Genomic DNA, 12,010 nt, shown 5'->3' with positions numbered 1-12,010 from the left:
TTTGTTCAGCCATAGGGCATTCCCCTATCCGCCACCTGGGGACGCGGCCTCTAGGGAATTAGGCTACCCCGAGGCAATGTATGAAATGGGTACGAAAATTCGCTTGGTCCTATATACATATAGAAAAATGACGGAAGTTTGAATTTGAACATGGAAATTGTGTAAAATCGTTATAATGGTCGATATTTATAAGGTGTGCGAAAAATGGGACTAGTAACATTTTTGCATTGAGGAATTTTTAAATAATATAAAATTTTTATTACGAGGCTCGAGTAATTTTGCCATGGTTCAACAAAATGACGCGGGTTCCAATACCGCCTCGTGATCAAAATGCATTTATTCTTTAAAAATTTCTTATTTATATAGCATTTCAATGTTATAAAACTAAAAATTAAATTTATGCTCTGCATTGTCTTTGCAATTTTTTTTGGTGTTTGTTTAATTATAATTTTTTTTAATTATGGTGGTTGATTAATTAATTTTGCACACAATTATTTCAGATACCAGCTCGAATGCGTGCCATGTTGCACCTCACGTGCGCGGTGTATAACCACGACGGATCCGAAATATTGGGCTCATATAACGATGAGAATATATATTTGTTTGATTCTAAACTGGATGTGTATGATAAGTGAGTTTTGATACGTTTATTTGGTGTTTTTTTCCTTTTTTTTCTGATGGCTTGAAAATTTTATCACCGTCTATGAAAAAAAACTTACAAAAGTATATACAATTTTCCATTGTTCGCTAAGAAAGAGCAGTATGATAATTTATTTTTTTACTTTCTACTAATATTATAATCGATGAATATTTTTTACTCTTTCCCGCAAAAACAGCTGATTGGGTAAAAAAAAAATCAGGTTAGGATAATGTAAAACCGGGGTAAAAAGTAGCCTTAGATAGGCTACTGTAGGTACCACGCGAGTGAAACCACGGGATAAAATTAGATGTCTATAGAAACAATTATTAATATATCCGTACCTATCTTGCTATCAATCTTACTAAATACCTATCATTATGACAATAAAGCTATATCTCTTACAGGGATGCACCGGACCTTAAGCAGACCTACAGCCACAAGTACAGCGGGCACAGGAACAGTGCCACGTTCAAGGGTGTGTCTTTCTTTGGCCCCCGCAGTGAGTACATAGTGTCCGGTTCGGATTGCGCCCACATATACATATGGGAGAAACATTCGGAGGCCATTGTCCAATGGGCGGAGGGGGATCAGAATGGTGTGGTGAGTTCTTATTATTTTTAGGCTATACAAGCTATATTTTTGATGTTTGTTATAGCAGACTACCTGCTCAAGGGAAAAAATTTAATCATTTCGATAACAAATTAAAAACTTGGTACGCACAAATGGATAAATTAACGATGAATGGTCTGTTTCATTCTTAATTTTTTCATTTATTGTGTAAAATTAGGGGCATTATCATTTAATTTTTTGTTCTTTAATAAAAAAAGACTTCTCTTTGCAGGTAAATTGCATCGAGCCTCACCCACGATTCCCCATCATGGCAACAAGTGGACTAGACAAAGACATCAAAATTTGGATGCCGAGACGCCAATCTGGACCTGATTTTACTGGACTGGAGAAGGTAATATATCTTTTGATCTTCTCTGTAGACACTGCTTTCCGAAACGGTGGTAAATGTTAGAAATATGCTATGGCGATTCAAAAGTGTTTCTATAAGAATTGAATACATAAATGTTTGAGTTTGAGTTTTCGAGTAAATGTTATTTTGTTTTTTATCTTTATATATTTCAAATTGTCGAATAGGTAATCTTTTGATTTTGTCCTTAACACATATTTTACCATTTTAACAAATTTGTTTCTATTTAAATTTAAGTTGATAACAGAAGTTATTTTTGGGCTTATTTTCATAATTTTCAGTATAATAGTAGTCTTTTCTGAAATCTTAAAAATGTCCATTTATTTCTCGTTTTAATTTCAAAATTATCGCAAAATCGGTACTAAAAATAACACAAATAAGTGAAATTAAAGAAAAATCTATCTTCAAATAACAAAATAATTTCCCGTACCGGGAATCGAACCCGAGCCTCCTGGGTGAAAGCCAGGTATCCTAGCCACTAGACCATACGGGATATATATTGGACAACGAAATAAATGATCTAGCTATTTCGACTTTTATCTCATTTTTGATATCACGAAAAAATTAATAAAATGGTAAATATTCATAAAAAACGTGCTATTTATTGAAAATTAATTCTAAATACGATAGAATCTATATCAATAAATAAATTGGGTTGGGTTGATTAAAATAACGATTCATATACCAAAAAAATATATATCTGTTTGTCCAGGCTATTATTATAAAGGCTATAATATATTGTATTTTAATGGTAAAAATATTTACGCGGATAAAACCTCTGGACGCGGTGCTAGTCATGTAGTAATATATTATTTATCATCTTAGAAGAAACTTTTTTAATAAACTAAAATAAGTTATTTTTTGATTTTCACCCCAATCCCCACGCCCATGACCGAAAACCCTACTTGTACGGACTCGTAGTCTACATAATTTAGATGCATATCACCCAATCTGACGCAGGACTTAAATAAAAATATATTTTCACCTCAATTTTAACAATAACATTTGAATCATCTGGAAAGAAACATTTCATCCGCAAAGCAACATAACATACACCTGCATACAATTGCAGATAATCCGCTCGAACGCGGCGACGCACCGGGCGCCCATTTTCACCGACTTCCTTCCGACGCTCTACAACGCGTGGCGCGGCTCGCTCGCCGACGAGGAGACGCCGCCCGGCAACCTAGAGTTCGACGGCAACGCGTGCACCACCTTCTAGCAGATCTACCGGCACTCGCGCTTCACCATACTCGGCCTGGGCATGGGCAACGCGAACTATTACTAGTTGCTAGAGCGCGCGTAGAGCCATTGTAGAGCCACTCTACAATCACCGGCGAGGTGAATGTAGAGTCGCCGCACAGAAACCTGCGTTTCGACGGCAACGTGTGCACCACCTTCTAGCATCTAGTATATGCAATTGAATTGGCATTCTAAATGTATGAAAACCTTTCGATTGTTATATAAGTTTGTTTGTATACAATATGTAAAATTAAACGGCTCTGTGAAAATATTTAAAAATTGTAAAAGGCGAATCGTAAAGCGGAATTAGTAATTAACTAATTAAAAGTTAGCTTGAAATTTGCAAGTAAAATATGTGATAAAAAATTGCAACACTCGTCATCTGGAAAAGGAATCACCAAATGGACTGAAAATATTCAAATTTCCAAACAAAAAATTTTAAGTGTATCTAATAAAAAAAACACATGATATATGTACTAATAATTGTAATATTCCACGTTCTGTCGGATTTTTAATGTCTCTCACTAACTTTTAAACATTTTAGAGGTCAGATTACGAAAGATACAAAAGATCTTGATAATCTTTTTAATGAAAACAATATGATTAAACCTTCATATAGTAGAACATTAATGTCATAGGACAGTTGGCTATGGCAAATAGATAAGTAGTGATTAATTGTGTAAACATGGTATAACCATGCTTATATTGAAATATTTTAAAGTTGTTTCCTTGAAAGCATAGATATCAAGGAGGTAATTTTATAAAAGTAGTTTAATTTCAACAAAGAATTGATATGTTGTTATGGTAATAAAATTAGATTAAAATGTAATTCCTATTTAAATTAACAGAAACCAAGTGATTTTTTTAATTTCCCAAATACTCTAATGCAATTCAGCTTTGAGTGAGGCATAATCTTTTATTTAAATTAACAGAAACCAAGTGATTTTTTTAATTTCTCAAATACTCTAATGCAATTCAGCTTTGAGTGAGGCATAATCTTTTATTTAAATTAACAGAAACCAAGTGATTTTTTTAATTTCCCAAATACTCTGATGCAATTCAGCTTTGAGTGAGACATAATCTTTACGACACGACTCATAAACGTTGAATATTTGAGTATTTGGTTTTTATGTAAACCAATTTTGTAGGCTAGTCTGGTTCTTACTATACTTAATTTGAAGTTTTGATATTAGTCAATAGGAAATTCGACTACAGTTTGTGCATTAAATAATCGCAATATAAATACACGCATTTGTAATTGGTTGTTAGTTCTATTTAGGTATGGTTGAATATATAAAACCTCTGTCAGAACTATGAAAGAATCTAAGCCGAATGACCATAATGCCATTATTTAATAACCTTATCAAAGTACGATGAAAATGTCCTACCAAGCACTTTGTTATATCCAAAACGTAATACGTTAAAAGATTCAATGTGGCATTGTTAAGTGCACAACCTGTAGCTTTTTTTAATCCAAGCTTTAGCTGTAATAGTCATAATAGTAATAATAATCTTAACTTCATTATTGTGAACTATACCAATATGTTTATAATACCCCACTTTATTCATAAGAATTTGTGTAAAAACGTAATATGTCATCATATTGTATATTACTGGTGTTGAAAATGAGTTCATAATATTAGTAGGTATATTGTATTCTTGTAAATGTTGAATTGTTTATTTTAAAAAATTTCTCTTTGTTTTCTTTTATGTTTATTTGTTTGTTACGTCACAAATAAGGCCATATTCAGGTTTGTTAAAAAGCTTTGTTTTTATTACTGAATATCTCTTTTTGATTTTATTTATTTTTATGTCAATAAAACACCCTTTGTTAAATAATATGAAGAGAGGTGTGTATTGTTCAATAAAAATATCTATTTTGTTTTGAAAACATGTAAATATTGAATAGAGTAATAAACTCATTAGACATAATCGTTATTATATAAAAAAAATAAATGTTTGATACATCATAACTGTGTAGTTTTAATAAATAAATTACAGTCGTAATGACAGTGTGAATTCTGTAACTGAAGAAGTAAACTCAATACTCAAGAATATTATGTCTTATATGGATTTGATTTTTATGTCCTATGCAAGATCTAACATAATTATTAGAAATTACTGGTGGCCGCTAGTTGCTATATAAATACTTGTAAAAGTTTTTATATCAACTATAAATATTTGCAACTTATTAGTAAATCTACGGACTACACAAATTATTAGATATCTGCGTGTTTAAGTAAAAATCTAGATATCTATAACACCATTTTTTACAAATACTTAGTTTTATTAAAACTTGTGACCAAAATTGTAAGGTTATTATGTAACAATGTTAATAATTTTACACACATTTTCCTTCATTATTATTTTCCTTATAGCTACACAAATTATAAAAAAAATATATGTAGGTAGAGTGGGTATTTCTGTGATGCATATATTATTAATTGATTACTTATCCATAGTCAAAATTGAATTAACATCTTGTTAAGCATGACAACTGGAGATAATTAATAAATAATTATTTATTCCATTTTGTATATGATTTTAATGTACTGTATTGGTGTTTTTAATTAGTAGAAAATACAACTGTTAGTGAGGCCCTGCAAGCTATAGAAAATAAAGTACCTATGTATATCTAGGAGGAAAAATTTAATATATAATCTAACTCAGCTAAGTGCCCCTTCTATGGATATTTGTGGAACTCATTTTTCAGCTATTCTTTGTAATTTTCATTAGAAAATAGCAATTGGCTTAGCTTTTTAGAATCAATTCAACAATTGTAGGCATTATTTGTTACCATTTACCTACTAGTCACCATTTCTGAACTTATTTGATTCAGCAAAAGTAGTGTTTGTTGGTGTAGGTATACTTTCGTTTGAGGTAATTTTTTAAATCTTCAAGTTAATATTGATTTATTTTCAAATATACATTTTACTGTACAATATAATCAATATTAGATTTTATATTGGAATTTTTATTTCATCTTTCTTGTTTGGTCATGTCCTTTTATTATTAGCATAGACTGATTTTGGCTTTTTTTTATTACATTTTTGATCTTCTACGTAGTTATACGAATATAAAAAATATCTCAAAGTTGAAAGCCATACTTACTGTCTTTATATTTTAGTTAACTTCTACATAAAAGATACATTTTAGGTGATAAGGTATACGAGATTTACTGTAGAATTCGACAAAAAAGGTTATCCTTCTATTTTGGGATAAATGAAGGTTTTTTTATGGCTCCTTTCATTTTATATCACTTAAGAATTTAAACTTAAAAGTTCCAGCATGAGTTATAAAACGCTTAAAATAGTAGTAATGATTATAACCCATATTTTATTCAAACGTGTATCAATATTCAACATATTATATAATTAGCACTTTTTTTTTTCCTATCCTTGCATAATTTGATTTCTATTTAGCATTTACTCAAATATGTCAGATTTACTTTCCCGCTATTTCGAAATGACTTATGACGTCTTGTTTAACGCCACGTAGCGGAACATCTTGGAACAATTTATTACTACGAAACCTTTAAACTCATTTTTAATAAAAAATTCGTTACTTGCATTATTTAATTTACCATTCTGAGAAGCTTTGATCGTTTTAAAATTATCCAGTATCATCTTCTTGTACGTAAAAGCTATCCCTAATATTTTTAATTTTTAAAACGATTGTCCACATGCCGATTACAAATTTCCAATGGCCGCCACGCTCAGCCAATCAGAAGCGAGGCGTGTAGAAGCCCGCGCCATCTTCGGTTTCAAACTCGTCTCCGTCTCGCCGCCCGTTCACTCGATCAGTCAGTCGCGCGTCGGTTTGGAGTAACCGTATACTTAACTCTTATTAACATTAGTAATTAATATAAAACCAGAACAATCATGAGCTCCAATGAAAATAACAGTGAAGTGGCCGTAGACAAGGTCGGGGATGAGAAAACAGGAGACGCTAAAAGTGACCTGAAAGGAGCCAAAAGGGCAGCAGAGGTGAGTGCACATGTCAAACAGTATGTATTCATTTTAGAAGCTCGCCATTTTATTGAACATTATAAAATAGGTTAACCATCTTAATCTATCCGTATAGAAAATATTTTATGTGTAATAGTAATTGTAGTACCTATTACGTTTTGCCGCTCAAACAAGAATCGCGATGTGCCGGCTTATTTCTGGATAGAATTTCTAAGCGTTTAAGCGGCATGAGGTAATCGATGAGTCAGTCAAGACATGATTCCAATTTTATAATATGTAAAATATACTAATTTCGATGAATCTACGCTTATAAGTATTTATCTGTATAGTTTTTGGTTTTGTTTACTCGTTTTCAATACGGAGGCATGACCTTGGCAGAAAAAAAACATGGCGCGAGAACGTACGCTCATGTCCTCATTGATATAATTGCTAATACAAATGTTATACATTGATCTATGAAGTCCTTCAAATGATTCGTGTGCTTAATATCGATTTTATCGCAAGTTATTTTTCAATAGTTGTATTGCTTGGCTTGATTGTTCGTAGCGTGACGCTAACTATATGGAAACATGGCCGGCGCGTGAATGTCATTGTAGATGCCGGACTGTCATAGATAAAACCAGTAAAATGTATATTTAAATAATCCAGTTGCTGTAGTAAAGTAATATTATTATGAAATAAATGCTTTTCTTAAAAATATTTCTTGGCATTTAACAATTAACAAAGCATTAATTTTACAAACACAAGAGCGTCGTATATATACTAGTCAATGACCCGGCTTATTTGCATGTAGGTGTTTAAAAGTATTTAATACTTCCTTTGTTGCCCATTATACCTCAATCTATGAGGTACGTAAAGTATAAAAATAAATATTATTTTTATCTAATCAATAAGTCTTCTTCGTGGAGCGTAACCTAGTTTCGAGCCAACATGCCTCGTGTGCATTAAAATGTTGAGTATCTATCTATAATGAAAGACATTGTTATTTTGCCATTTTCAATATAGACGGTGTATTGACTAATAGGTGTTAATGATACAATATATGTGTTCATATAAAGAAAGTTTGATTCGGTGTCATTTTGGCGGTTTGTAAACGTTCTACGTCACTGCTCATGTTGTGCTCGGGTGGCCGTCTTCCGCCCATGTTGCCAAGGAAAAATGAGCTTTACGCAAGCCCGCCTTTATTATTCTGTCCCGTTCCATACTTATTACCCACGCTTCTTTATTGTTACGAATCTTTGTCACCTGCCTTTCATTATCTTGCTCGTAAGCCGGCGCATTTTTGTCTATGAATCTAAGTGAAGCGTCATGTTCAATGTGAATTGAAATTGGCCTATAGCCAAGATTATTTGCACATTTGTATTTTATTATTAAAGACAATTTTATGTCGCACAAGTATGTTATGTAAATAAATATTTTTCATAGGAAAAAGCGACAGAAGCGAAAAAGGCGCGAAAGGAAGAAAATGGCGGGGGTGGTGAAGAAGAGCCTCACAGTGAAGATGAGGATCTAGAAGGAGAAGGTGAAGAGGGAGAAGATGATGATGAGGAAGTAGAGGGAGAGGAAGGTGAAGAAGACGAGGAGGAAATTGAAGGCGAGGATGACGATCTCGAAGGTATAACCAGAACTGTTTTCGTAACGTTGCTATTCACTCGATGCCGCCAAAAATATATGATGTTGATAAGCGTTTGATTTGTATTCACACTTAAGAAATTATATAGAGCTTATATTTATGTTTGTGCGTGATAAGATATGTTTCAAAATTATATAAATTGATATTGTTTGTTTAAATTAGATAAACATGATTTTTTTTTTTAATATGTAGACGTTTACAATAGCGTTGAAACCTATCAAGTTCGTGATTCGTCTAGAGTCTAGACTTAGCCCCTATTACATTCTTAAGTTACACGCACATCGCAGGGTCGTTTTATCGACGCACACTACGGTCGTATTCTCTTCATTATTACTTCCTAATGTATTTTTTTTTAATTGATACTTCGTGAGTGTATTCGCGTTGTTGCTTTTGATTCTACTTCAGTTTACTTTTACAAACCAGTTTAAATTTGCAATTGCATTCATGCAATAATAAAATTTGTTTGTTACAGATGAAGAAGTTGAAGAGGAGCTATTAGACGAACAAGAAGAGGATGACGCGTAATACGTCTCGTGCTTCTTTTTAAGGACAATGTCACAGTGTAGTTATCAGTGCATGTGATGCCCGGTTATGGCCTCGTCTCGCCCCAACTGACAAGCGACAGCGTACCATCAGCAAGCATAGCCCAGTTGAGAACACTCGGGGCCTACGCTCCCACCTATAACGGGTGCACCTCTGTTTAAATGACAAGAATGTAATTAAGTCTAAATCCAGTGCAGATTTTCAATTTTTTACCACGTTTAAGTTCGGTACTGATGCTGTATCATTATTTTTAGGACTGGTTGCAACAAATATTTTTAAGACTTAGTAGAATGCTGTTGAATTTTGTCATAAAATGTACAAATGTGTTTTTGAAAGTAAACTTAATTTCTAAGTGAATCCATTCTGTATTTAGGTTAGCCTGTGAGCCCGAATGGCGAAGTTGTGATATTTTTCTACAGTTACAGCTTTATACTAAACTGAAGTATAGACATACCCGCGTGACTATTTTTAATAGATTAAGCGATTAAGTCACAAAGCTCAATCCTTCATTTTATTGTTGTTGATGAGAGTTTGTGTGTACATATTTAGCGTAAGTGAAGCCTGAGATTTATAATAATGTAAAATAGTGTGATTATCGCATGCAAGTACATCTGGTTTTAATTTTTTCTAACAAATCAGATCACCCCAGTCACCCTCGGTCTGGCGTCAGTTTTAAAACTCTGCGGAACGAATAATGAATTATAAATTATTTTGCGCTGTATATCTTGAGAAATGAGTCCAAGGAGTTGAAGAGTTGCGACAGAGTACATTTAAATACTTTAGCCGCCGCAAACTTCTCATACGTATTCCATACGAATGCTTTATTAGAAAAACATCACAATTTTGCCATTATCTTGTGCACATCGCACGCCCGCCGCTCGCTCCCCTAACGACTGATAAAGAGAGCGCGACGGTCGCCGCGCTGCGATAGCGAGCCTTCATACCTAAAACCGGCCTGTAATTTTGTCCATATTTAATTAGGATGGTAATACCTTTGGTTCGGTATTTGAATGTTTCGAAGAATGGAATAAGAGATTCCTAGGTTAACAAGTTAGTATGTAGGTTGGTACGTTATAATTTACGAGGGGACGCAACGGGAGCCGGCGGGGGGGTGCGCGGCTAGAAGCGTCAGCGTCTCCCCTCCCGCGGAGCGCGTGGCCTCGTTCGATTTGCCGCGCACCGGCTTGGGTCCCCGCGCCCCCGCCCCGCCGGCGTCTGTCGCGACCGACACTTACCAAGCCACGGCAACGCGTCGGCCACTCGTGGAAAATCACCCATTGAGCGCGATCCATCGGTCGCCGGCCGGTGGCGGTTCGGCGGGCGATGTATGACAAAGCCGTACACTGTCGCCCGAGCGTCGTTTCTATCATATTTTATAACAAGCAGATATTTTGCTCGCCGTTCACGCTGTCGTCTCTCGCTGGATGCCGGACGATTAAACAATAACACATCGCAAATGGTTATTTTTTTACCTGACACCTGGCATCTAGAAGAGAACGCGGTGTGAATCGAACCATGCAGCTTTAGTAAATACCTCTCCGTTGGCGTTTTATACCAAATGGAGAAATTATGAATACGTTAATAATAAATGACATTGAAATAAAATTGGAAATAAATTGAAATATAAATGAAATTTTATAATTAATCCCGTCGTCCCGCCTTTCGTTTTATGGTAAGATTGAGCTGTCGCATATTGTGTACGATGTACGGCTAATGTGAATACCTTAGTACGATTTATTTATTTGTGATGTTGAACACATTGATTTTCTACAATGGACGAAATGTAAATACAACCGATTTTAAGTAAAACGTTATTTTGTTTCCTACGCTTATTTATTTGATCCTATAAGCATGTGTTGACAAATTATAACCTTAAACAATGCCAAATCCTCTGCGTGAAACTGCTGAGATAAAGTATTCATAATGCGCAAATATAATGATAAGAATGTTGCCTGCATGGAGATATAATACTTTGTTTTGGCTCGAAGAAAGAATGAAACCATTTTGCTTGATAATCTTCGATAAGGTATCTGAACAATACGACGAAAATACACCTTGTAAAATACACCTACATGGCGAGCGTATTTGAAAAAGAAGTGAAGTTTATTTTAAGATCGATAGGTTATCCCATTTAAGTAGGTACATAATGAATTAGGGTTAGGTAAAATAGTCTAGCCAATAAGTAGCCAGTTTTGCACGTGCCTTAGAAGTGAAACGACATCTACACCTAAATATTTATATTAAAATTACATCTGATATAGGTGGCGCTTTTATAAAAGTACCATTTCAAAGGTCGTTTGTAGATGTTGTTCCATCATATAATACAAGTTTTTTTACTATTCATCCAAAATTTAACGATTGTATTTTCCGATGTGATGATTAAGAATTGAAAATATTATAAAAATTTTTAAATGTTTAAAAAACGACGTGCTAAGTCAGCACGTCGTTTTTAAACATTAAACACAAGATACGCTAGATGGCGTGCTATTAAATTATTTCGGCGGGAAATACAAATATTTTGAACGTATACCTGAGCGACTACTTAATTTTTGCCGAACTACTAAATTTAATGCCGAAACTTAACACAATTGTGTATTGACGATTGATATAATTCAAAAATATTTAACTGCATAGACCGACGGTAATCTTAGCAGCACACGTACAGCTATTATAGTAGGTACTAGTAATAATAGCGAGTAATGTAATCCTATTTATAATTTAAAGAATGTTATATCTTTTGCATTATGGCTGGGTTTGACTGGGATTTAAAACATTGAGCAAACGAGATTTAAAATCTAAAATTTAATAGGATAGGAATTCAATGTACTCACCATAGTTTCAATTTTTATCCGCTTTGTAATTCACTACTTCATCATAAAAGTATTACTTTTCATAGAAGATAAATGAATAAGATTCTTTTATAGTTTTAAGGCATAAATCGACAACAACAACCAATCAACAGGACAACTGATATAAAATGCTTCTAAATTTGAATCAGAATTAAGAAA

General features: G+C 33.7%; 3 protein-coding genes and 1 non-coding gene across 4 annotated transcripts in view; 2 read left to right on the top strand and 2 right to left on the bottom strand.

Annotated features, from left to right (window-relative positions):
- Positions 1 to 285, bottom strand: part of LOC119834370 (titin-like) — a 49,489-nt gene extending 49,204 nt beyond the window's left edge. The window contains exon 1 of the mRNA XM_038358713.1: positions 264 to 285. Within this exon, the coding sequence (XP_038214641.1) occupies positions 264 to 285 (22 nt within the window). The remainder of the gene's footprint in view (positions 1 to 263) is intronic.
- A 219-nt stretch (positions 286 to 504) lies between these two features.
- Positions 505 to 4,831, top strand: LOC119834688 (DDB1- and CUL4-associated factor 8-like). Its single transcript, XM_038359136.1, has 4 exons — positions 505 to 631; positions 1,045 to 1,240; positions 1,482 to 1,601; positions 2,689 to 4,831. Exons 1-4 carry the CDS (start codon positions 513 to 515, stop codon positions 2,836 to 2,838), a joined length of 585 nt encoding a protein of 194 aa, XP_038215064.1. The 5' UTR covers positions 505 to 512; the 3' UTR covers positions 2,839 to 4,831.
- Trnae-uuc lies at positions 2,038 to 2,109 on the bottom strand. Its single transcript has one exon. It is a non-coding gene; the product is annotated as a tRNA-Glu (tRNA).
- Positions 4,832 to 6,628: 1,797 nt separating the features above from the next.
- On the top strand, positions 6,629 to 10,823 carry LOC119834689 (acidic leucine-rich nuclear phosphoprotein 32 family member B-like). The gene is made up of 3 exons (XM_038359137.1): positions 6,629 to 6,844; positions 8,252 to 8,441; positions 8,932 to 10,823. Exons 1-3 carry the CDS (start codon positions 6,740 to 6,742, stop codon positions 8,982 to 8,984), a joined length of 348 nt encoding a protein of 115 aa, XP_038215065.1. The 5' UTR covers positions 6,629 to 6,739; the 3' UTR covers positions 8,985 to 10,823.
- The last annotated feature ends 1,187 nt before the right edge of the window (positions 10,824 to 12,010 follow it).

This window comes from Zerene cesonia, chromosome 19 (assembly GCF_012273895.1).
Source record: "Zerene cesonia ecotype Mississippi chromosome 19, Zerene_cesonia_1.1, whole genome shotgun sequence".
Classification (NCBI taxonomy): Eukaryota; Metazoa; Arthropoda; class Insecta; order Lepidoptera; family Pieridae; genus Zerene; species Zerene cesonia.
The sequence above is the reverse complement of the archived record's forward strand: the minus strand, read 5'-3'. Positions and strand labels throughout refer to the sequence as shown.

Bases quoted from the DNA above. Each gene is read 5' to 3' on its own strand.
- LOC119834689 (XM_038359137.1), top strand. From the start codon at position 6,740: ATGAGCTCCAATGAAAATAACAGTGAAGTGGCCGTAGACAAGGTCGGG. The intron at 6,845-8,251 runs GTGAGTGCACAT...TATTTTTCATAG, and splicing joins GAGCCAAAAGGGCAGCAGAG to GAAAAAGCGACAGAAGCGAA. The intron at 8,442-8,931 runs GTATAACCAGAA...TGTTTGTTACAG, and splicing joins CGAGGATGACGATCTCGAAG to ATGAAGAAGTTGAAGAGGAG.
- LOC119834688 (XM_038359136.1), top strand. From the start codon at position 513: ATGCGTGCCATGTTGCACCTCACGTGCGCGGTGTATAACCACGACGGA. The intron at 632-1,044 runs GTGAGTTTTGAT...TATCTCTTACAG, and splicing joins AAACTGGATGTGTATGATAA to GGATGCACCGGACCTTAAGC. The intron at 1,602-2,688 runs GTAATATATCTT...ATACAATTGCAG, and splicing joins ATTTTACTGGACTGGAGAAG to ATAATCCGCTCGAACGCGGC.